The sequence below is a fragment of the Dermacentor variabilis genome, chromosome 2 (genome assembly GCF_050947875.1).
Source record: "Dermacentor variabilis isolate Ectoservices chromosome 2, ASM5094787v1, whole genome shotgun sequence".
Lineage (NCBI taxonomy): Eukaryota > Metazoa > Arthropoda > Arachnida > Ixodida > Ixodidae > Dermacentor > Dermacentor variabilis.
The window spans coordinates 150,609,152-150,633,055 of record NC_134569.1 but is presented as its reverse complement, the minus strand read 5'-3'; the positions used below and the strand labels follow the sequence as shown (position 1 = coordinate 150,633,055).

The 23,904-nt window shown below is 45.6% G+C and overlaps 1 protein-coding gene across 2 annotated transcripts in view; it reads left to right on the top strand.

Moving 5' to 3' along the window:
* The first annotated feature begins 5,575 nt into the window (after positions 1–5,575).
* The window catches only part of LOC142572849 (uncharacterized), a 37,130-nt gene continuing 18,801 nt past the window's right edge, over positions 5,576–23,904 (top strand). Inside the window, exons 1-3 of one of the 2 annotated variants that reach the window (XM_075682249.1) lie at positions 5,576–5,904; positions 21,498–21,700; positions 23,450–23,593. In XM_075682249.1, coding sequence (XP_075538364.1) covers positions 21,517–21,700; positions 23,450–23,593 — 328 coding nt within the window. In that variant the 5' untranslated portion in view covers positions 5,576–5,904; positions 21,498–21,516. Of the gene's footprint in view, positions 5,905–19,288; positions 19,629–21,497; positions 21,701–23,449; positions 23,594–23,904 lie in introns of those variants that run through there. The other variant, XM_075682248.1, reaches the window with a different exon arrangement.

The following is a 23,904-nucleotide window of genomic DNA, read 5'->3' as shown; positions in this document are numbered from 1 at the left end:
AGGAAGCACTGGTTCAGGTCGTCGTGTGACCGGGCGCCAGGTGTTGTGGTGCCCTGTGTTGTCATAGCTGGGAATCTCCGTTTCTGTCACAGCGAGCAGGCATTAACGAATACGGCCAAGTCCTCTCCGTCTCTACCAGAGTCTCTCGATTCACCTGGCGCAATGATGCTTTAGGTAACTATCGTGAGATTGCTGGGGGGGGGGGGAGCGGGGTGGAGGCGAGGGCTCGATTGACTCTTGAAGATGAGCTCACTGAATGGCATGGCATGCGTACAAGTGATCGGTCTGAGCACCGCTTGTTGACCCGCATACACGAAGAAAGTGCTCTCGTTCGCAAGAGCGTTTACTGTTTGGTGCTACACACTGTAAATAAGAGACAGATGCCATTGCTGCCCACGTATGTTTTTGTTTCTGTTTTTTAATGAAACCATAATGATAGCGATGATGCGCGTGCGAGATGCAGCCGTCATCGTCGCCTCATTTTCAACAGCCACTGCAGCCATGCTATTCGCGGCCTGTATGAGTGGTCGTCGCCGTGGCTTTCGTCTCTATATCCGTTTGATCCATTTTTTGACTGGCACGCCTCCGAACGCCAACCCATGACGAGACGTTCATACTCAACACAAATTTTGTCAGCACAATCCCGAGGCGCAGCTTTACTCATGGTGAAGTCACTTGCATTGGTGCGTATAGTTCGGAAGATGACAGTTTCTAGTCAGCGGGTGGTGGATACATCCTGGAAATGCGTTATCACATACACTCTGAAGAGAACAGTCAAGATAGCGTTATCCACAAACACATACACATATGCAGCTACATTGACATAAAATGAACATTAACAACGTTAATAACGGCCAACAATGCCTGTGCTATTAGGTGACAGTATAATTTGTATTTTTGAGACTTTGTTCTACGGTGCTGTAGAGTTATTTTTGTTGTATATTGTATGTGCCATGTATTATTTACGTCATAGTGTTACTGTGAAAACGTTGCGGGACAAGTTCTGGTGCTTGGATGACAAGGTTGTTTTATATGTAATCTTGAACCCTGTATGTTGTAAGTTAGACCCATTCAAGAGCTAAGGCGTAGCCAGCGTCTTAAATTGTGCGTCAACATCTCCTTATACCGTATCAATAAAAAAAAAGACGATCGTTTAGAAAAAAGTCACAGGCCTGCGCGCACACGTATCACAGGTACAGCGTAAGCTAGAAGAGCGGCTGCATAGGAGCTCCGTTTTCGGCACCACGCACTACAGGGTCTTCCCGTCATTTCTACGAGAACGATCTGAACTGTCCGCCCGGCGTTGACGGCGAGCTGCGGCTTGTCCTGCTCTCTGCACAGCGGTCTGCTCAGCCCGATGTTGCCTGGTTGCAACTGCGCGCGCAGCTCTACGGATCGTTTCTTCAAGTTCGTTCCTTTCGAGGCGGCGCCATAACGTGTACCGACGAGCAAACACAGGTATCTAAACTACGTGGCGCTCGTGTCACACGTCTTGATCCGTGGCGCGGTACGTTGCTGTTGATGATGGTGATGATAATGACGGCATCCCATTAGAAACGGGATGGTAACAAATAATCACCTATAGCCTGCTACATCCAGGGTCAGATACACGCAGAGTGCAACTGCTATATGCAACTGCTACATGTCGCGACACCTTGTGGAACATAACGGAACTGGCAATGCAAAGTTTGTAGGTACCGATGCTACGCGGCGCGCGTGCCAAATGGCGCAATACGGTGGTAATGATGCTGACTTAATGGTACTCCCTTTGAAACGGAACGGCGAAAGTCACCTAGCCTGCTTGAACTAACCAGATATCTCATACATGTTTTTCATTACATCAATATTTATACATCTCCATAATCTTCTTTTCCTTTCTGAAGACTTCTCCATCTACTTTGCACCGCTAACTATGTAGTCGCTGCATGGCGTTCCAGCTGGTATAATAATATGCAACTGCAAATGCAAAGGGCCCACGTATATACGCTACGTGGCGCGAATCTCCCATTGCGAGGCAAGTGGCATAATAGGATGGTAACCAACATCATGATTTATTGGCATCCCCTTTCATAGGCGGCGGTGGCATAGCAACCTAGCCAGCTTGATTTAATCAGTTACACAATGTGTATTTTTTTTTCTAGCATGGTTGTATATATCTCTGTGAACTTCTTTTTCTTCCTCAAACCTTCTATAACTGCTTTATACCGCTACGTGTGCGCGTGCTACATGGCGTTTTACCTGTTGTAATAGTATGCAACTGCAAATGCAAATCGTGCTCGTGTCGACGCTACGCAGCGTGCATGTCACATCGCGTGCCCCTCGCCCGCTAGGACGGGTTTACAGGGCATTTTTTCCGCTTCATGCTAGCAAAAAGTGACCGAGCCCCGCCAGCGCTTGCTAGCATGAAGCGGAAAACTGTTTACTATGCCGAAAACCCGGAACAGTCGAACGCATATTTCCTGACTGCTTGGATGCGGTATTCCATTGGGACATCTTACGGAGAACCCCAAAGAAGGACTTGCCGATTGCACCATACGGGATTCGCTTCTTGCCTACTCCAAACGAACACACTGTACCATGTGACATGTTCACGCTTTTGTGCTTGCATAGTTTATGGAAAACAAGAATGGCGGTGAGACATGCTGAAATAAATGCCCGGACTGTTAGAGAATACTTCATCGAAAGCATTTGTTATATTAAAGAAATGTATAATTTGCAAAAAGAAATACCAACATGGCTCAGTTTGATGACTGAGCTTGCGAACTTCAAGCGTTTTTAGACCCCGTGTCAGCCAACCAGTGGCAGAGACTTTCATCGTGACTGTCATGTACTGTAAAGATGTCTTGTTTTGTATGTTGCAATGCCGGTAGTAAAAAAAAAAAAAGAACCGGGCATGGCTCAGTGGTAGAGTAGCGAACTCCCACCCAGCGAAACCGTGTTCGATCCCGGCGAGGACTAAGGCTATTTTTTTCTCATTACCGGCGATAGCTGCTACGGACACCGGACATCGGCGGCGGCGGCGGACACCATCGCCACCCGTAATGGTTGTTGGAATGAGCTCATAACAACTTACGCTGTAAAAAAACAATCAGCGTACAGAAAGGACTGGAGGAAAAAAACTGACTGACCACACGCGCTGACTGGCAAGTGAAAGGTTGCTTCAAGCGTGGCAAAATAAAAGCTAGAGAAACATAAAACAAAAAGTTTTTTTTTTTACTTTTCCCGTAAGTTTATTCTGCCGTGCACGAAAGATACTCCGTGCTGCCAGTCAGTGCTTCTGCTACCTGCTACTGCCCTCTGTTTGCCCGGCTATCCAGTCTTTGCACTGTTTTCCCCCTAAACGGGTACCCGTACACCGGCGAGCAAACGTCAAGCCGTTCTTTCGGAAAGTGATTTCGCATGCTTTAACCCCAAGTTTCGAAGCCACGTTTTCCACCTTGTGCAATCCAGCTTTGTGCTGCACAACAAATCAATCTTCCTCCGTCCCTTCATTCCTCCCTAGCCCTTTCCCTTCTTCCTTCCCGTTAGCACACACACGGAAAAGTAAGCGGTGCCAAAAGTTATAAGCGTTATGGCTTTAGGCCAGCGGGCTTGTACACCAATTTTTTTTGTACTGAAAGACGATTCTCGTTAATAGGTTGGTAAGATTAGGGTGATGTAGATGGTCTTCATCAGTGCCGGCAGTTTAACGTTTCACGGAAGAAACTATCAACAGCTGACGCATGCTTTGCCACGTCGCGTCCTCCGTTCGCCCGCTGATTGGTGCGCGCTAAGGCGATTTTCGAATGATTAGGACAGGCAGGTGAATGGAGAAAGCGGGCCGAAATTATGCTTATAGTGAGCAGGATATCTTTAGGTATGGGACAGTTCGTTACAGTGTGTCTTGGTAATATCATGAAGGTCGTAATCAACCATATGAGACACCTTGACAGCCCGGGGCTGTTGCACTTTGGCGAACCGGTGAGTCCATTCGACGGTGCTTGGTAATACAATAAAACTCGTCAACAAACAACAAAGTTACAAGGAAGCTTGACAGCCGAGGTGGTCGCTCTGGGGTCAACGTAAGCTCCAGTGACACCAGCTTGCATCGTCACTGAAGGTTAACTTCGTAACCGTATATGCAATGTATTTTTATAAGGAGAGTAGAAACACCAAGGCAAAGCATAGACCCAGTGCAGACATACTGTACTCGTAGACAACTTTCTGCGACAATGAATAGAAAGCTACAGAGACGGGGCTTCTGCACATGTATTATTGCGCCATGTAGTCCGGCATAGCTTGACAGCGCTTTCTGTTTGTAGGGGCACATAACGAGGGGAGAAGCAGCGTAGCTTCCGCTTGCGGCGGTATTGCATTTTCCCAAAGGCGGAAGAGAAAAGAATGAAGATAAAATCGAAGTCAACACTCAAGACTGTATTTTATCTGATTTTCCTATCGTAAAAAACATCTACATGCTTTCTGTTTCCCGTGGCTTGAACTTACGCGTACAAGAACGTGGAACTTTCTTTCAGAAGCGCTCTTACTGGCTTGCGCTTTGACTCCGTATAAGCTACAAGAAGTTGCCCGTGAGTATATAGTGTGAATTTAAATAATTATCTGTTTTAAGCGCAGTAATCACTTAACAAGGATGCAGTGGAAATTGTATTGCGCAAGGAAAACTTTTCAGGCCTGTAATAATGGAATATGACATGGCGGTGTTCCCGATGTGCAACTTGTAACAGTTACCATATGGGTGTTTATTTTTTTTTTGTCGCCTTCTCTCTACACCACCGCACAATTAGGAGGAAAGGCATCACTTGATACACGGACAAACATAGACTAATGATTTTCTACGGCCATGGGGCAGAAGTGGGGATGCAATCCTAGCCACGAAAACTATATACTACGCTTCGTTATAATAAACAAATCAGGACTAACATTATCCAGTAGACTTATAGGTATTCTTTGACTTTTGGTCATCTGGGATCCATTTGTGTCTTATATTTTTTTCTGCATAGTTTCTTTTGCTTTCACTCTGACTGATTTTGTTTCGCTTTCCTTTTCTTATTTCAAATCAAATGCCCTCTCAGCTTTCGTTAGATCCTTTCTCCCTGGCTTCTCTTTCTGTAACGTGGGTTGCGTTCATTATGAATTTACAACTTCACTTGCGACGAGCCTGAACTGCTTGTTCCTTTGCCAGCCCCGTGTGCAACGAAACAATCTCATTTGTACGCGTGTTAAGTGGGTCAATGTCAAGGTTACATGGCGCGACGACTTGGTGGATGACGATTAGCGACTCAGAACCCACACTTCTTTGTTCCCCCCCCCCCCCCGACCAATTCTGTGTTCTCTTTTTTGGCATATGTGTTTCCGTGTCAGTAACGGTGCCAACATCTTTAACCTTCATTGATAACTGTTCACAGAACAGCGCTTCAATGTGCTGCAGCTTATTTTTAGTCACGGCAGGGAACAGTAAATCCAAACAAAATAAATTCGTCCCCCTCTTGCTCTGCGTTCCTTAGGTGCCGCTATATATAGCCGGCAGTTGCGGAGAGTATACCCAGAAGCCAGCCGCGAGGTCGCTGTAGTTGCATCTCTGGCCGGCAGATGGTGCTTAGCGAAGCCATGGAATTCTGTGGTGAAAGTCGCTTCTCAGCGTCGCCGTCGGTGTACCTCTGTTTCGTCATCCATCACCTTCATAGAACGAGCGTTTCACTCTTGCCTCTTCCTTTGTTGGGCCGTAGCGACGGGAGACCTTTTCCGCATGAAGCCGACGTGGATGTGGCACGTTTTTGCAAGAGTGTCTCCAGCGAAAACATCCGCTTTGATAAGCGCTGGGTGCCCGCCGTGCGGAGATGAGGATTCCTCGTAGAAAGAAGAAACCGTGGGTTCTGTGAAGTGTCATCGCAACGTGGACTTTTGAAGGTACGGGGCATGGACGATGTAGCGCGTCACCAGTAATCACTTTCCCGCAGGACCGCGCTGGAGTCTAGACCGCACGCTGGCAGGGGCGCTTGCTGCCATAACAGTGAGCGCTCTTGAGCGCTTCGCGAAACGCGTTAGGAACAGCGTGGCATTTACCAAACACTTGGTGAACTTGTTACGAGCCCTTTGAGCGTTTCCATTTACCAGGTATGACTCCAGTGTATTCAGCGTGAATACGCTGCGCAAGTAGGCGCGAGTTTGTCAGAAATTTCGTAAGCGCATGTTTGGCACGCTGTTGTGGCGAAAGTTGACTTTTGCTAGTGCTACATTTCACCTTGCGCCGGTTAGGCTGAAGTGCTTTCGCAATTGTTCCCAGAACAGTTGCCTTGTGAGTTTCGCAACAGCGTTCAGATTGCTATCGAAAGCCAATAATAATGCTGTCAAAGTTAAACGACTAGGTGTAGTCCAGAAATCCGGCTTGTCGGAAAGAAACTTTTAGTTTGAGAGTATTTCTAAAATATTTGTGACATTTCATTTCAAAATGTGCTTAGAGATAGAAAATTTGGCGTTTTATGCTAACGGCCGTGCTTTCACTCGTTTTCGCAATGAAGAATCTTGGTGATTTGCACTGTGGTTTTTCTGAGATGCGCTGTTACAATTCTGATAAAGCTAAAGAAGTGATGGACAACTTCAAGTGATTTAACGCTACAGTTCGGCCTTTTTGTAATCTTTGTGTTTCTACTTGTTTTCCGCAGTTAAGTATATGCCATCATTTGAACTTAGTTTTAATTTCTTGTTTGGGGGGTGGGAGCGCGAGAAAAACAGAAAAAAGATGCAGAAAAAAGAAACAGAAAGAAGATGTTTAACTGTGTAATAACTGCCAACTCGTTTATTTTGTGGCATTGAACAAGTTTAGCACTAAACAAAATTTCATCGATTATACATTTTCGTTTCAAAATTGTATCTGCGTCCCTTGAAGCGGCGTTTTGACGCAAGGTGCTACGGACGAAACCATGTAGCAACAGCTAAACGTCAGCCTTAGCCAACCGAGGAAGAAATAGCCTGAAATCAATCAGAGGCATACCTGGGGGAATGTGCGTGTTTGTGCGAGTGTGTGTGTGTGTTTGAAGGCCGGAATCTGGACGGCAACGGAGAGGGGTCTTATCCCGTATTTCTTTTTTTTTTCGCTGAGTATCTGCAGTGACGATATTAGACAAGTGGAACGTAGTAGCTCACTGTGGGTAATACCCCTACACTTGCCGGTTCGGCAGAGTATCACAAGATTTCATTGCAGGAGATTTCATAAAAGTAAAAGAAATCGCATTTAGTCGTGAACCAGCAGTGTTCACCCTAATAATGGTAGTACCCGCCGAAATTTGATTGTTTAGAATGTCGTTATCAGGCCTAAAGCTTACATCTATAGGAGTAACATTTTTTACAGGAGCGAACTGTAGCCAACTGAGGCGCCAGCGTCATGCTACAGCAGGTATAGCATGCATTGCACTGAAGCTAAACGTGTATTAACTGACTAATTGATTTGATTTGCCACAGTAAAGTGTAACGGTAGGGGAAGTAAAAAATTAACTGTTCAGGAACGGCTTGAGCAGCCCTCCGCCATCTCCATGATCAATGACAGTACCTGAAAGGCAAAGCAATATCAATTTCACATTGTTCAATCTCTTTAACCCCACATTGTTTTGAAAGATAATCAAGCCGTTAAGAAATAGTGCTCCTGTAAATTTTTATATCATCCATGATACCTTCAGACTTTACTGAATATAACCAATACAAGAAAACTCGGGCCGATGTCTTCGTTGCTTAAGACCCGCCGTGGTGGCTCAGTGGCTATGGTGTTAGGCTGCCGAGCACGAGGTCGCGGGATCGAATCCCGGCCACGGCGGCCGCATTTCCATGGGGGCGAAATGCGAAAACACCCGTGTACTTATATTTAGGTGCACGTTAAAGAACCCCAGGTGGTCGAAATTTCCGGAGTCCTCCACTATGGCGTGCCTCATAATCAGAAAGTGGTTTTGGCACGTAAAACCCCATAATTTTCTTTCGTTACTTAAGGTAAAGAGCAATGGATACCTATAGAGTGGGAAAATTCGCAACTTTATGTCATCGTATTTCGAGTGAACAGAGACAGAAAGAAAATAAGTGATGAAAAGCGGAAAGGTAAACCAAAGGAATTGTCTGGTTGGCTACTTGCACAGGGGCGAAGAGGACAGGTTAGAAAAGAAGAGAAGACATAACAAGAGTGTGTTCGGCACAAGCACGAGGAAGGCAACTGACAGCGACTACAGCATTTTCATTTAGTCCTCGTGCCGAAAAAAAAAATACGAGCCCTTGCGCTTTTAGAGCCGCTTGTGCTGACGTTTAGCTGGGACTAAGGTTCAAGAGTTTCTTTGTTTCTTTTTTGTTTTTTCGTAAGGAGACGGCTGTTAAGCTTGTCGAGCATGGTGCAGAACTCTTTTCTTTGCGCACTGAAACGAGGACCATCCCGAAGGTGCGCAATTGCAACTGTGTACCGACAAACTTCACATTTGGGATTTGTGTCCATTCCGATTTGTAGGCGTTTGGCAATGCTTCTTCAAGCCGTGATGAAATGGGAGCTTTAGATTGAGATTCAGGGAACAAAAGGCGCTAGTTTGCAAAGTCCGCCGAATTCCATTGGGCCAATGTAAGCTCACGTGCTAGCATCTCTGTACGTCTTCGGCATATTGTAGAATACGTTTGGGTCGTTATGCTGGAGCTCTCCAATACACTTGGTCACACGTCCCGCACTGCTGAATACTTCCGTCAGTCTCGCTATAACTCGAACAAATGCAATACTCCGTTTCGTTGCACCGCCGAGCTCCTCCGTTTCCCGGTGGCCGCTTTTGATAATCTCGCCGTGATTGTTCGTACCACTACGTTCGGTCAACACTTTTTCGCGAACATGCTGTGGATAACAGGATATGATGACATCGCAGAGCAATACGTCAAGAACCGACGCCGATCCATGTGCAAGCGAATAACATTCTGCTGCCTTTCCTATCGCCCATAATTACCACACTAGCACAGGGATCCTCGAAAGCCAATAAATGTTTCTATTTTCTCCCCCTTGGTGTGACGGCGTTGCAAACGAGTGATGCGCAATGCCGTGTGTAAACCGAGGAACCTTGTCAGATTGCGTTTTTTGATTGCCCAGAGTGTGCCGCTGAGAGCGAGGCCTTCTCCGAAAGAATGAGCTGTTTATAGCGGCTCCATGCGCTTGTCTTTATGATTGACTCCCGTGCAAGGACACCTCGCAGGACGGCATTTTGGCTTCTCCAGGAGGTTTTTCATGGTGCAATGACGTTCAATCTGCCTTTGTGGCGCTGTGTGGATGACGGGCACCTCTGGAGTTGCTCGTGACAATGCGCACATGTATGCGTAATGGGTTGTCTATTAAATTTAATGAAATAAACGAATAAGAAGGAGGGCAGCTAAATTACTGCTGGCTGCTTCGTTATGGTCTAGCTTTGGCTGTTGAAACTTGAATGGCGGTCAGCAGTAGGAGGTTGTGGGTAGGGGTGTAAAAGGTCAGAGAGAGAGAATAGGATAGAGTTAAAGAAGGGAACTTGTTTGATTACTTGCGCACTTAAATGCCTGTATGTTGGGTGCGGTGTGTTACGTTTGTGTTATGTGTCTCTCCTATGCCTTAAACGAGAATCATCATCATCACCATCATCATCATCATGATCATCACCATCATCATCATCATCATCATCATCATCATCATCATCATCATCATCACCACCCTTGTTACGCCCACTGCAGGGCAAAGGCCTCTCCCATAGTTCTCCAACTACCCCGGTCATGTACTAATTGTGGCCATGTTGTCCCAGCAAACTTCTTAATCTCATCCGCCCACCTAACTTTCTGCCGCCCCCTGCTACGCTTCCCTTCCCTTGGGATCCAGTCCGTAACCCTTAATGACCACCGGTTATCTTCCCTCCTCATTACATGTCCTACCCATGCTCGTTTCTTTTTCTTGATTTTAACTAAGATGTGATTAACTCGCGTTTGTTCCCTCACCCAATCTTCTCTTGTTTTATCCCTTGACGTTATACCCATCATCGAGAAGAAAGGGGGTTAACCCAGGAACCCGATTTTTATTAATCATATCAAAAGAAGCCAACAAACAATGACACCAAGGAAACCATAGCGGAAATTACTGGTCCTTGTCTAACTGAATTAAAGAAATGATAAATTAATGGAAAAGGAAGAGGACAAAAAACAACTTGCCGCTGGTTGGGAATGATTCCACGTCTTCGCATTACGCGTGCGATGCTCTGCCAATTGAGCTACCGCGGCGCCGCTTTCGCATCCACTTTCCTGGATATTTATGTGTTACTGCTAGAACTAACCCTGGCAGTGTTAGCCAGCGCCATCACTCACAAACCTTAGTGGCGGATGCGGAACATCCTTCATGCAGCAGGCGTCACGAGTGTGTGAACTTTGTCGGTGAAGACAACTGGTCAATAAGACCCCACATGCTACCTGAAGGCGTTAATGTTGCCTGATTCGAGACCCTTGTTATGTAATGAACGAGAAGAAAGGGGGCTAACCGGATGGTTCAATCTTTATTAATCATATCATAAGAAGCCAACAAATAAAGACACCAAGGACAACATTGGGGAAATTACTCGTACTTGTTAACTGAATTAAAGAAATGATAAATTAATGGCGATGAAAGTGGATGAAAAAATAACTTGCCACCGGTGGGGAACGATTTAACCTGCGGTTCATTCAGTTAGTACGTAGAAGTAATTTCCCCTACGTTGTCTTTGGTGCGATTGTTTGTTGGCTTCTTTTGTTATCTGCTATGACTTGTGTGTCTTGTTTGATTCAATAGAAACTTGAAATAAATTGTTGTGTTTAGATTTCTGAAACTCAAACAGTGGGCGATAAGCGACGCGGTAGTTTATGGCTTCGGCTGAATTCTGATCACCTGGCGTTCTTTAACGTGCGCCCAATTGCACGAGCGCGTTTGCATTCTGCCCCTGTCGGAATGCTGCCTCCGCATCAAGGAATGGGGCCCACGACCACGAGCCCATCAGCTCAACGCCACAGCCACTCAGCGGTACTTCGGCGGGTCATTTAATTTATCATGGCATTCACATAAGGCCCCATGCTAGGTTTGCCGCCAGGCAAATCTCTCCAGTGTTCACTAAATCGGTTCTCTTCCTCTCTCACTGCCGGCGCTGTGCCAATAAATGTTCTAAAATGTCCATCTGTGACATCGGCAACAAGTAATTACCTAAATGGTTAGAAACTATCCGCTCAGGATACACAAAGGGTGCTGAAATGAATCCAGCGCTCACGCTCGCGTTATCGAAATGCAATTTGAGATACTAATCGCCGTTACGTACGGCTACTGTTTGCACGGGTGAAGCATCGCGCGGGCAGATTCGTATATTTTTTTTTTTGGGGGGGGGGGGCATAGCACTAGAATTTAGAACTGTTTTGAAAACTGTTTGACTGATTGGGTTTAGAGAGATATATTGAACAGATGAAAGGCAAATAGGTTAACCTGAGGCACGCCCGGTTTGCTACCCTGCAATGAGACAAGGGGGACATAGGCACAAAAACAGACAGAAAGAAGGGGAGAGAAAGAAGCGTTCGAGGGCAACTTAAGGTCTGGACGCCCAAGTTTGGAAGAAAACAGAGCGATTTCAGGTGCGCGAAGTTCCTGCCGTGTATGCTATCTTCCTGCCGTGCAACTATCTTATCTTATATCTTAGAATGTATCCTAGAGTGGGCTTACCAAGCGGTCTTATCATCACGCTACATGCAGACGACACCTACATTTGGAGTTTGTCACTTTCTCGTCGAGCTGCTCGACAGCGGCTTCAGAGAGCACTTTTGAATGTGTCCACGTAGCTAGCAGCTGGATGAGTGCAGATATCAACTGAAAAGAGCGTAGCGATAGCGTTCACGTGCAAACAGATGGATCGCTATCCCCTGATAGAACCCTTCCTTATACCAGGGCTCAAATGTTTCTTGGCATCATGATCGACCGAAACCTTTCATTGTATCCGGAGGTTAAAACAGCGCGCATGAATTCGCGGCGCTTCTCCGCTGATGAGCTATTTCGCTCGACAGCAATGGGGCAGTGACTGCCGCTCCACAGTACAGCATCAGAATGCCTACACCGACACAACGCTGTGCTACAGCATTCCAGTCCTGCAGCGGCTCTCGCTTATACAAGCAAGAAATACTTGGAAACGGTGCGTACTAATTGCTTGCGCATATCTGCCTAGAATTTCCCAAAAAGTTCGTTTTGTTCTCAGAACTGCTGGGCTTGCTACAATTTCAAGAAATAAAGGATACATAAAGGATTGCTTAGGCACATACTTTAAGTAAAGAAGCACTTCCTGAGTCACGTAGCAGCAACAAAGAGAAATTCATGATGTGGTTACGCCGCGGGTAGCACTAAGCGTACAATCCCCGTGCAAGCACGACAAAAATGGCACCGCACTGTCGTAGGGACGATGTCGTCTCTACACATCAGACAGGTTATCCCTCATATACATGTAGATTCCAAGAAAGCTTTGCGCCGAGAGGACATTTTAGAAACAACCAAGGGTTATGTCATGTCAAGGTGAAATACTCCAATAGGACACATATCTTCATTAGTGACTCATTAGTATCTCAAAGCTCAACTTGCGGCTTGTTTGTTCCATCCACAGGAACAATATTATCTCATGGCTTTGAAAGAACGACGTCATCGACGTTACTCAAGGTTTATGTGATCAAAGAAACGATCAAATACCCGTTACCACGCCTTCCAGGACACTGGACCGTCTTTACGAACTCGAAGTGCAGCTTTGCAATGTCTGTAAATGAGAAAAACCAACTTGAAATATCAACAAGGCTTACTCTTGGGCTAGTTGGCACAATTTACTAATAATGGCAAATGCTTTAGCGCAATTCAAAAAGACAGGGACGTGACAGAGGACAGCGCTAACCTGGAAATCAACGACATTACATACCTGCACCACTTATCATGTAAAGCAGGTCATCTTATAACATTTCAATGGATCCCGTCACGCTGCGGCATATCAGGCAATGAAATAGCAGGTGAGGAGGCTCGTAAGGGCCCTAACCACAAAAAATTACGGAAGATATTTTTTTCAGAATAACTGAAGCATCGGCATTGGCAAAGCGGCATGTTCTTCAACAGAGGAAAAAAATCTGGTCTTCCTCCTTTGGACACTAGAAATTTTTGCACGCTAAGCTTCAATCGAGGCTTTCAAGGCGACTACCCCTGGAATTAGAGACACTCTGTCATGCGCTACGACGCAAACAACTTCCTCTCTCGCCTTGGTCAAACTACACGCCCCTGTTGCGACAACTGTGGCTCTGTGGAAACAATCGGACATATTGCATCGTGCTGTAAAGCGTACTGATGAAAAGGCCATGCACAAGACAAATATGGCACCACTATGTCAAGGGTCTGTGACACTAAGGCTCATATTATGTCCCTGGCACACTCCATCAAAGCAGCGTCTAGCACTCGACTTATTTGGTTATCTTCAATCAACCGGGTTTCTCTCAAAACTCTATTATTGAGCAGGTTACATTGCATAAAGAGCCAGCAGTGAAGTCGAGAGGCCTCATATATTCGGACAAGTAGGAATCAAAAGCGAAATAACGATATGAAGTGAGCTCCTTTGTCCCCTTACTTTCTTTATATTCGCCCTCCTTCTCTTAGAGCCCTTTTCTTCCTTCTGATCTTCCCTTGGAGAGTAGCATGTAGGCGAATACCTCTACGTCGGCAAACCTCTCTACATTTTAATAAAGAGCTCTCTCTCTCTTTCTATAATGAAAGACGCAGTAGTGGCAGACACTTATTTTTGGCCATCCACGAAAAGGTCTGGTACGCGAGCTGCACATTACTTCGTACTCTGCTCTCGTCGGAACAGAGCCGCCGCGGCTTGAAGTCGAACCCTCGACTTCCATAGTTGGGTGCATAACGTTGCCACAGCTATATACATGGCCCTGGAGGTGGGGGCGGTTATTTGACTATGCGTTATTTGAAAGAAATGAAACCGAGGGCCTAGAGTACTTAGAAAAGGCCGTGACGCAGTGTGGCTGAGCTTACACTTACGCTTATGTTCAAGTACCACTCAGATATAGTTGCTCGAAATTCCCCCGCATCGGATGATTCTCTTGCCTTCAGTGTCGCGGACTTCACAGAGCCAGGCGTCCTGCCACAATCCTACAGCAGGCTCCGCCAAAGATTCTTTTGCTCGCTGAGTGGTGCTTCAAAATTTTTGGCTGGGTGTGTTTGTAGTGCACTATTTTCTGCGGATTAAGAAGTGCATGCGCAGTTATAATTGTTGACGCTAGTCCTTCACACACGCACTTTACATAGACACTATGATTCGAGCCGTTGCAAACTCGCTAGCAGACCTGTATAAGAGGCCCTTGAATCCGAAGCGAACGATAACAAAGCGCGTGAGAAAATGTCTTTTTTTGGCATGGAATATGTTTGCGCGCGTATTGTCAAGTGGTTGAGCTTGTCAAAGAGAAAGAGCAGTTCCTTGTCGGTCACCGCTTTCTTTCTTTTTCTTCTTTTTTGAGCAAAGACTGCAAGTTCTATTTGCTGCTGCCCTTTTCCTTCTTTTGTGGTTTTCCTCTCACTATTAGCTGTCCCGATAGGAAAGGAACAAAGGACGCCTTTGATTTTATAGCGTCAGCTAGATATTAGGATTTCTTAGAAAGCCTAGCGTCATGTATAGCTGCCTCTGTGCAATATCTTAAATTGGAAATGCACATCGATGGGGTCATAAAAATCTCGCAAAAATCAACGCTCTTGATACATAAATTGGAGAATTTTTTTTTCACTTGAGCACAGGGATGAACAGGTATGTCCAGGAAAACGAGTTTGAAAAGGCCATGCTCAGTGCACTATTTACTTTTTTATATTTTATTTATATTTATAAAATATTTTATATATATTTTTTTATATTTTTATTATATTTTTATATTTTAGTCTCAGGGGCAGACTAAAATATATAATGATATGAGGTGTGGCGTAACATGAGACAATGAACCGAAGATATCATTATATACTGTTACTGTTATATATCATTATATCATTATATACTGTACTGTTATATCATCAGATATAACAGTACGTCATAAGAAGCCAACAAACACTGACACCAAGGACAACATAGGGGAAATTACTTGTGCTTAATAAATCAAATGAAGAAACGATAAATTAATGGAAATTAAAATGGATGAAGAAAACCACTTGCCGCAGGTTGGAATCGAATCAACAACCTTCGCATTTCGCGTGCGATGCTCTACCAATTGAGCTACCGCGGCGCCGTTTCCCTATCCACTTTCTTGGGTATCTATCTGTCCTAGTAGAACCCTCGGAGTGTTATAGCCAGCGCCACCACTCACAGACCTAGTGGCGGACGTGGAACAAGTAATTTCCCCTACGTTGTCCTTGGTGTCAGTGTTTGTTGGCTTCTTATGATATGACTAATAAAAATCGGGCCCCTTGGTTAAGCCCTTTCTTCTCGTTCAATAAACCGCAGATGACATGTGTGAAACTCTAAGACCTTGATGTAACACGCAACTAGGTAATGAATGAAACCGTGACTAGGGGCTGATTTTAGAAGCAACAATTGAAGTGGGAGGTAAGGCACCAAGCCCGCCAGCAAGTAAGCTCTCCCAATTAACAAAGGACATGATAAAGAAACGACAAAGTGTATAAGTAAATAGATTAAATAGAATTAGCTGAACTGTCAGAGCTGATACACAATAAGAGATTAAGCGATAATTGAAATTATAACGCTCGAAAGATTGTGGAAGCAGTAAAAATGGCTACAGCATGAACTCAGTGAGAAGCAAACATGGCATACGACAGGGCATGATGTATGCAGTAAAATATAAGCAGGGTAATGTCATCAGCAATTTCGATTATATAGTAAAAGCAGCAGAAGAGTTCTCTGTTGGCTTGTACAGTACGCCAGAGCAGCCACAAAGCCTTCATTGGAAGCAGCGACGTTAGGAGGGCCCTGTAAGACATGTGCCAGTAAAAAGTGGCACAAGAAGATGGAACAACAGTCGATTTAATCTAAGGTGGAGGAGATATCGTGCTTGCAAAGCTTGTGGCCTCTTATACGCAATTCCTCACGGCTTCGATTGTGTTGGAGAACTGAAGAATGTCAGAATTATACTAATCGATAAGAAAGGAGGCGTTAAAGAATTGCACAATTATAGGCCCATTAGCTTACTTTCAGTAATGTATAAAATATTAACCAAGATAACTTTCAATAGAATCAGGGCAATCGTTGACTTTAGTCAACGAAGACAACAGGCTGGCTTCAGAAAGGGATATGCTACAATGGATGACATTCACGTCATAAATCAGGTAACTGGGAAATCTGGGGAGCACAATCAACCTGTCTATATGGCTTTCATAGATCATGAAAAGGCATTTAATTTATTAGAGATACGAGCAGTCATGGAGGCATTGTTTAATCAAGCAGTACAGGAAGCATGCGTAAATACCTTGGGAAATATCTGCAAAGACACCACGCCTACATTGCTTCTCCATAAGAAAAGTAGAAAATTGCCTGTCCAGAAAGGCGTCAGGAAAAAAGACACACAATATCTTCAACGTCGACCACTGCACGCTTAGAAGAAGTGTTCAAGCTATTAGACGGGAAGGCTTACGAGGGAGGTTCAAGAGCGAATAACTCAACGACCGCGTTTGGAAATAAGATTATACTATTCAGCAACACTGGGGCTGAACTGCAACAAATGACCGATGATCTTAACCGAGAAAGGGCAAGAGTAGAGTCGAATATTATTATCCGGCAGACAAAGATGATGTTCAATAATCTGGCGAAGGGACAATATTTTATAGTCGGCACTCACCCTCTAGAGTCTGTGAAGGATTGCGTTTTTATAGGTCAACTGGTCACAGGAGACCCTGATCATCAGATGAAAATTGACAGAATAAAAATGGGTTCGAGTGCATACAGAAGGCATTGCTGAATCATGAATGGGAGCTTACCACCGTAGTTCAAGATATACAACCATTGCATTCAACCGGTGCTATCATAGGGAGCAGAAACTTAGAGCTTAACAAAGAATCACGAGAACAAGTTAATGACCATGCAAAGAGCGATGGAACGAAAAAAATGTTCAGAGCAACGTTAAAGGCTCATTCACATGGGAAACACAGTGGTGGCGCGACCAATTTGGTGGTAAAGCGACTGGTCGTAAATGGTCCCTTTTCTCTAAAAGCATCCAAAATTAAGTTTGATGGTCTTCTTAAAATTAGTCACTGAGAGGCACGCGAAAGCCACTTGTGCAAATAAGGTATGTGGCCTGTGGTACACCAAGTGAGATGATAATTATCGCTGTCGGCAGTCCCATTAACTAAAATTGAATAATTAACTTTTTGTTGACTGCAGCAAGTGGGCATGTTTGTTTTGAAAACTTAGAGGCAGTCGTGTTTCTACGCAGTATCAGTTGGAAGAATTCTTCTAGCGTGTCTATGCTCCGAGATATCCGACTCCCCTTCTTAATTGTCGTTCGCATGATTACGCATGAGAGATAGCGATCATCGGCACAAAGCTCCTCCCTGATGTGACGCGGCTGTTGCGTGCGGCGTTTAGTCTGACAATATAGGGCAGAGACACAGGCAAAGATGACAATTCTTCCCCTTCCTCTCTCGGCTGGCGAAATCAAGATATGAAAGCGTGGTGCGCCATGCAGTTGCTGCTCTTGATTTCAATAAAAGTTACAATACTTAGAAATCAACATTCACTTTATTTGCGTAGACCAAGGAAAGACCATGCCCGCTCGTCTAGTCACCATTGCGCACGCGCACTGCCCTCCGACTTCTCCGCTCGCACCACTATCTCGGCATGGCAGCTGCCGCCATCGTCACAGGCTGCGCGGTCGCGTGTTAGGAGAACGCTTCCGGGTTCTTCAATTTTTCATTTCGCCAGCCGGAGAGGGGAAGAGGGGACAGTTATCATCTTTGCCGATGCCTCCACCCCGTTGTCAGACTAAACGCCGCACGCAACAGCCGAGTCACATCAGGTTGGAGCTTTGCGTGGATCCTAACTCTCTCGCATGCGTTATCATGCGAACGACAATTAAAATTTCGAGTCCATTATCTCGGAGCACAGACCATGCTGGAAGAATTCTTCCAACTGATACTGTATATAAACACGACTGCCTCTAACTTTTCAGTACAAACATACTCACTTGCTGCAGTCAACAAAAACCTCATTATTCAATTTTAGTTAACTGGGCTACTGACAGCGATAATTAACTCACTTTGTTTCCCCCCGACCACATAACTTATTTGCGCAGGGGGTCTTCGCGCTGGTCTTACAAAGGCAACTCTTTACTATCTGAAATGTCCGTCAACGAAGCGGTTTAGTCATCGTCGTAGTCATTGTTGTCGTGCGATCGTCATTAGGACGACGTCGTTGTCACCCTCGTCAGACAGCAGGGGGCAATTCTGCCAGTGTCCATGTAGTGGACATGTCCATTTCGTCTGCTGCTGAAGTACTGATTGGCTGAAGGTATCTGTTCCCTTCTGACGCGTTCCTCAGCCTACCCAGTCAGAACTTCGGAAGCAGACGAAATGGACATGTCCGCTAGGTGAACACGTACAGAATGCCCCCTAGTGAAATGAGTTGTCCAAGTTGATGTTCACGTTTCTGTCATCAAAGATTACAAAGCACACTAGTGATCAAACATTGTCTGGATTCAGTAATTGCGAAAGGTGTTACAAGGTATGCAGAAACTTGATGTTATATCGAGCATTATCGTAAATTATTTCTCATGCTTATTCCGAATGAATGTACATTGCAACTATGAAAACGTGCATGTGTTTATTTGCTCGTGCTCGAATGAAATGAGGGAAAGCAGCGATGTCCACCTAACTGTTTTTTTTCTTCTTCAGTAAATGACTTAAGGATGGAAAACCTGCCAGTGACAGACTTTTGTTTTTCTTCTCTGCTGCACTTTTGCCTATAGAGCGATAGATTCTCCGGCCGCTCTTTGCGATCTCAACGGGCTCGAACGAGGGTTAACACTAGCCGATCGTGACACCCGTCACCACGTGCTGCCGGAGGCGCTTATCGCCTACGTTGGCGTTCAGTTGCAGATACTCATCTTGCAAGCAAGGTCACCTTATCGCGGCCACTTCAAGTAGGACAAGCGGAAACCGAAGGGTCTCGCTATACGAATACACCAGTAACCCCGCGTATAGAGGCGGCAGCGTCGGATGACGTACGTACGTTCCCGCCTGGAACGCCGGCTTCCGAGAAGGTGAAAAACAAGGAGCGCGCGACGCGAGTTGAACGCGCCGGTATCGCCGCGACTCAGCGCCAGTTACAGTCGCGAGACGGCGTTCGAAACACATTCACTCTCAGAGTGTGAGGAATGGCGAAGTGGAAGGACTGCAGACTGAGCTGTCGTCACTGTCGTGGCGCACCCTACTTGCAGATGTTTTCCTGATGCAACGCGTGGCAATAGTCGCCGCAAGTACTCCGTGGCAGGCCTAGATTTTGGCATCCCCCCGACGAGGAAGTCATTGCCTCCGACGAAGTTGACGTCGCCTGCGTTAGAGGGTGTCTGATGCGACACCATTCCCACGGCATTCTTCAGTTTCGTCGGTTTCGCATTGTTGGAGCGTCCGTTCTGAGGTGATCCCTTTTGCTGCTTTCGTTTTCCTTTGCCTTCGTTGTTTTTTGAGACGCCGGCGAGCGCCCTCACTTAATCGAAGCGAAGACCCGCCTTCTTTCTCCCTCTCTACGCTGGCATCCGCTGTGAAAGCTAATACAGGCGTCAGTTAATCAAGAACCTAATCTAGAAGTCTGATTGCGTTTAGGAACATACCGATATGGCTAGCGATAGCCCGTTATATATAGAATGGGCTATCGCTATCCATTTCGATTCACCAGGGAGCTACGCCATTTAACAAATTCATCGCTTGTTCGTTGACGACGACTACTTCGGTTTTAACGCGATAGCGTTAAGGAGCTCGTGTCGCAGAAAAGCCGGTGTCGTCGGCGTCGGCGTCGGTGTCGGCGTCGGCGTCCGCGGCGTTGGCCGTGAGCGATAAATCAAGGCAGGCACTTCATAAATAAAAAGCAACTTCCAAGATGGGCTGGGTGGGAATCGAACCAGGGTCTCCGGAGTGTGAGACAGAGACGTTACCACTGAGCCACGAGTTCGATGCTTCAAAGCGGTACAAAAGCGCCTCTAGTGAACGCGGTGTTGCCTTAGAAACGAGCTGTTTCTAAGGCTCAGGCGTGCGTCGCTTGCTCAGGCGTACATTTCGTTGTCGTGCCGAACGCTGCGTTGCTCGACGCTCACCGCGTCCGATGCGGGGCGCGTAGTCGCTGCGCCCTAGCCCATTGTCTTACACCCCTTGGTGGGTCGACGGGAACGCTGTCGCGTTCCACTCTTGAAGGCGAAGCTTAAGCGTCCTCCAATTTTTATTTATTTTTTTGGCTATAGAGAATTTAAAAAAACAAACATCGCCTTTGACTCATAGCACAATTTTAATCCTTGAAGGCAAGGTGATGGCTTGCACCAGAAATGAAAATGAGTAATTGCTGATTAACGAAAATATGCTAATTACCTTTTAATGACTTTACAGCCAATATTGAAACTCGCGAATTGTAGCCGGTGAGCTGTGAAGAAGTACCTACTTACAACTAATTGTCAGGATTACACCAGTTTCGAGATATTAATATCCAAAGTGTGCAACCAAATACATTGGCGTTCCAGTTACCTTTTTGTACAGGCGCATAAAACGGCGTTTTCTTAAAAAAAGTAAGTGGTACCACAGTACATTTTTACCGCTAGTTTCACAGCGCGTCTATAGAAACAGGTGCCGTCATCAGGATTTGTTTTATGTCGGCATTACAAAGCCACCGGCTACAATTTGTAAATTGCAATATGTGCTGTTAAGCAATTAGTAAAATTTGGTTAATTAGACGATTACACATTTTGTTTTCTCAGGAAAGTAAAGTCCGCCTCTGCGATTAGTCCAGTTCATTGATTATAGTTTCGCTTTCAGCCATCACCGAGGTTTTCTTCTTTTTTATTCTCTGTAGAATAAAAAAGACCTCATATATAGCTAGCGCAGCAGTAGCTGTACTGAGTAGCCATAAAACGTGACGTCGCCTTTCGGTGCGAACCGTTACCATGCCATGCCATACTGTACTGAAAAAAAGGGCGAAGGGGCTTTCTTGAGTGTATGCGTGTGCGAGTGCGTGCGTGCATGCAGGAGAGCAAAATTGCACTCCCGCATTTCGCAAGAGTGTGCCTAATTACTTCCCTATTCCCAATTATAAATGACCCCAAATACACATAACACCACGACCGCAAGGGCTGGTGACCGCCACAGCGCTATTTCTCCTCAATATGCTGCCTACGCAATTTTCAATTGTTATGTTACGGATGTAAGAGTTGAGCGCAGCCTTCTAAAAGGCAACACGTGGTGCGAATGGGTATGCCACTGCACGGTACAATAATTCTGAAAGGTTAATCTTTCCGCTCCGCAGAGAGAAACGAATTTTCGCCATGAGAAATCAGGTGGACTGCCGGTGGGACGTGGCCGCGGTGACGTCCATGGCCGGCTTCTTCGCCATCGCCATCAACCGGAACATAGGCTGGTTTTACGTGGCCTACATGGAGGAGTTTGGCATTGATCGGCGTGGTGCGTCCTGGCCAGGGTCTGTGCTAACGACCACCCTTCGCTGCGTCGGTAAGCTCTGTCGTTAATTGCGGTGGGCTGCAAAAACTAAGACGCTTTTGGCCTTACTTCGATACCCAACATACATAGTTCAAGTCAGTCTTTTTCTCGTTCTTACGTCATAAACAGTGAGCGGTTGCACGTGAAGTCACTTCAATATGATTAGGAGGAAGTCCGGTCATTTCAGTATCACACTGACATTTTAGAGAGCACCATCAAGACTCATTTGAGTTTTCCGGGTAACGCAACACCCTTACAAATGAAGCTCTCACCTATATCAGTTTCGCAAAAATTTCGAATTGGCACATTTGTAAACAAAACATTGTAGTTGTTTTGTTTTGTTTATTCTGTGAACATTATGTGTAAGTTCCAGTGCTGTTTGTTGCTGCCCCTGTGTTTGAGGAGAGTGGCAGGGCCAGTCGAGTTGCGGTCATGCAGGTTTTAGAACAAATAGCTTTCTTTTGATGATGAGCTTGAAGCGAGAACATTCAGGTAGCGCATGCTGTTTCACCGCGCCATTCCGCAGAGAACAGAGCCGCTAACAAGTTCACATCCAACTGAGCGAGAGCCTTCTTTTACAGCCGCCATTGTGCAGTCACCACAGGGGGAGGGGGTAACGGATCAGCCTTTTCTTTTTTTTTTTTGCGGTGGGCGGTTGCTGGCTGGTGGTTGAAATTTCACCGCCGATGCAAAGGGCGCGTGCTTTCGAGCGCCCAAGCTGTGGGACGCGTTCATTGACCAACGCCAACAGTAAATATTCCAGATTGAGAAACATTCAACGCGAGCACTAGATGATGATTTCCAGATATGAGATTAAAATAAATATTTCGTCAAATTTTGTTCTTCGCATCGAGGGTTCTAGCGAAGGTTGTGAAAAATGGGCAAAGGCCGACCATGCGAAAGCAGAACTTTGGTAGAAGTCTGCTGCGTTGCGGACATGCCTTCGTAATGTCATCTGTTAAGCGTAACAGAGTTGTGCGTGCAAGCCAAGATAAGCTGGGCCTGCGAGCACATGCTGTCGCGCGAGAAATTTGGGGCGTTTTGAGGGCTCAGACGCTTCTGTGGAGCGCTGGGTAACGACAGTTTTTCTCCCGTTGCTCCCTCCTTCTGCGGTTGCGGCACCATGTCAGCTGCAGGAGGGGGCCCCCGCCCCACTGCACCTGCATTGGCTAACGGCTCTGTTCTCGACGTAACTATGCTGCCAGACAATAAACACTACCTATGTGTCCTCGCTGCAACAAAAATGCGCCTTCGAGCGCATCCTTTCTTTAATAAAGCGAATAGCTTTCTTGAAATGTTCGGCTATTTGACTACGTTCGCAACCATGGGGATAGTTTCTCCACGTTTTTTTCTCTCCACAGTATTATTTCTACTCGTATACGATTTTGGCATGTACCAGTGTGTTAAATAAACTTCAAATGAGCTATCAGGCAATACGAAATGTCTGCGGTTAGCCTGAAGAATCCTTATTTTATTCTTTACGCAGCAGTATACGTATGCCCAGCAGATTGCAAGTAGTTAAATTTCTGAATGAAAACATTGGTACACAAACAGAAACGAGAACACTGAAAAAAAAGCGCATGAAAGGCAACATTGACTTTGAGCACACCTTACATTGGCAAACCCTGCCTGCTGGAAGGGACTTCCCAATTGAATGTCACTTCAAACGGTGGCGTTATAGTATCCGATAGCCGAAACTGTAATGGTGGACTCGTAAGCCAAGTATTATCAACTTTTAACAAAACCGCCCTCTGTACGCAGGTCTCCTCCTTTCCGTACTGCAGAGATACGTGTCGCTCTTCTGGATTGGTCTACTGGGCAGTATCCTGCTCTGGAGCAGCCTCATCGCATCTTCGTTCGTACCGAACATAGAATGGATGACGGTGATCATCGGCTTTGCACACGGTGAGACGCAGCAATGCAAAATCCTTTCATACGCGCTGGTGCTGCGCATTTATAAGCTGCTGGGAATTGTGGCGAAAGTTTATAAAAGAAAAAAATGCTTCCGCATTCATGGGGTGAATTAGAATAGAGGGATATGGATAAATGATAACAGACTTCAAATGTTAGAGCTAGTCTTAGATGTAAGCGCTGTTATATAAGCTCTATGTTCGTAACTTTTTTTACGCTCTGTTATAAGATTATCATGAATAACTAACTAGCCCGAATTTCTGCCGTGGTAGTGTAATAAGTTTTCCTTCTTAGTTTATTTTAGT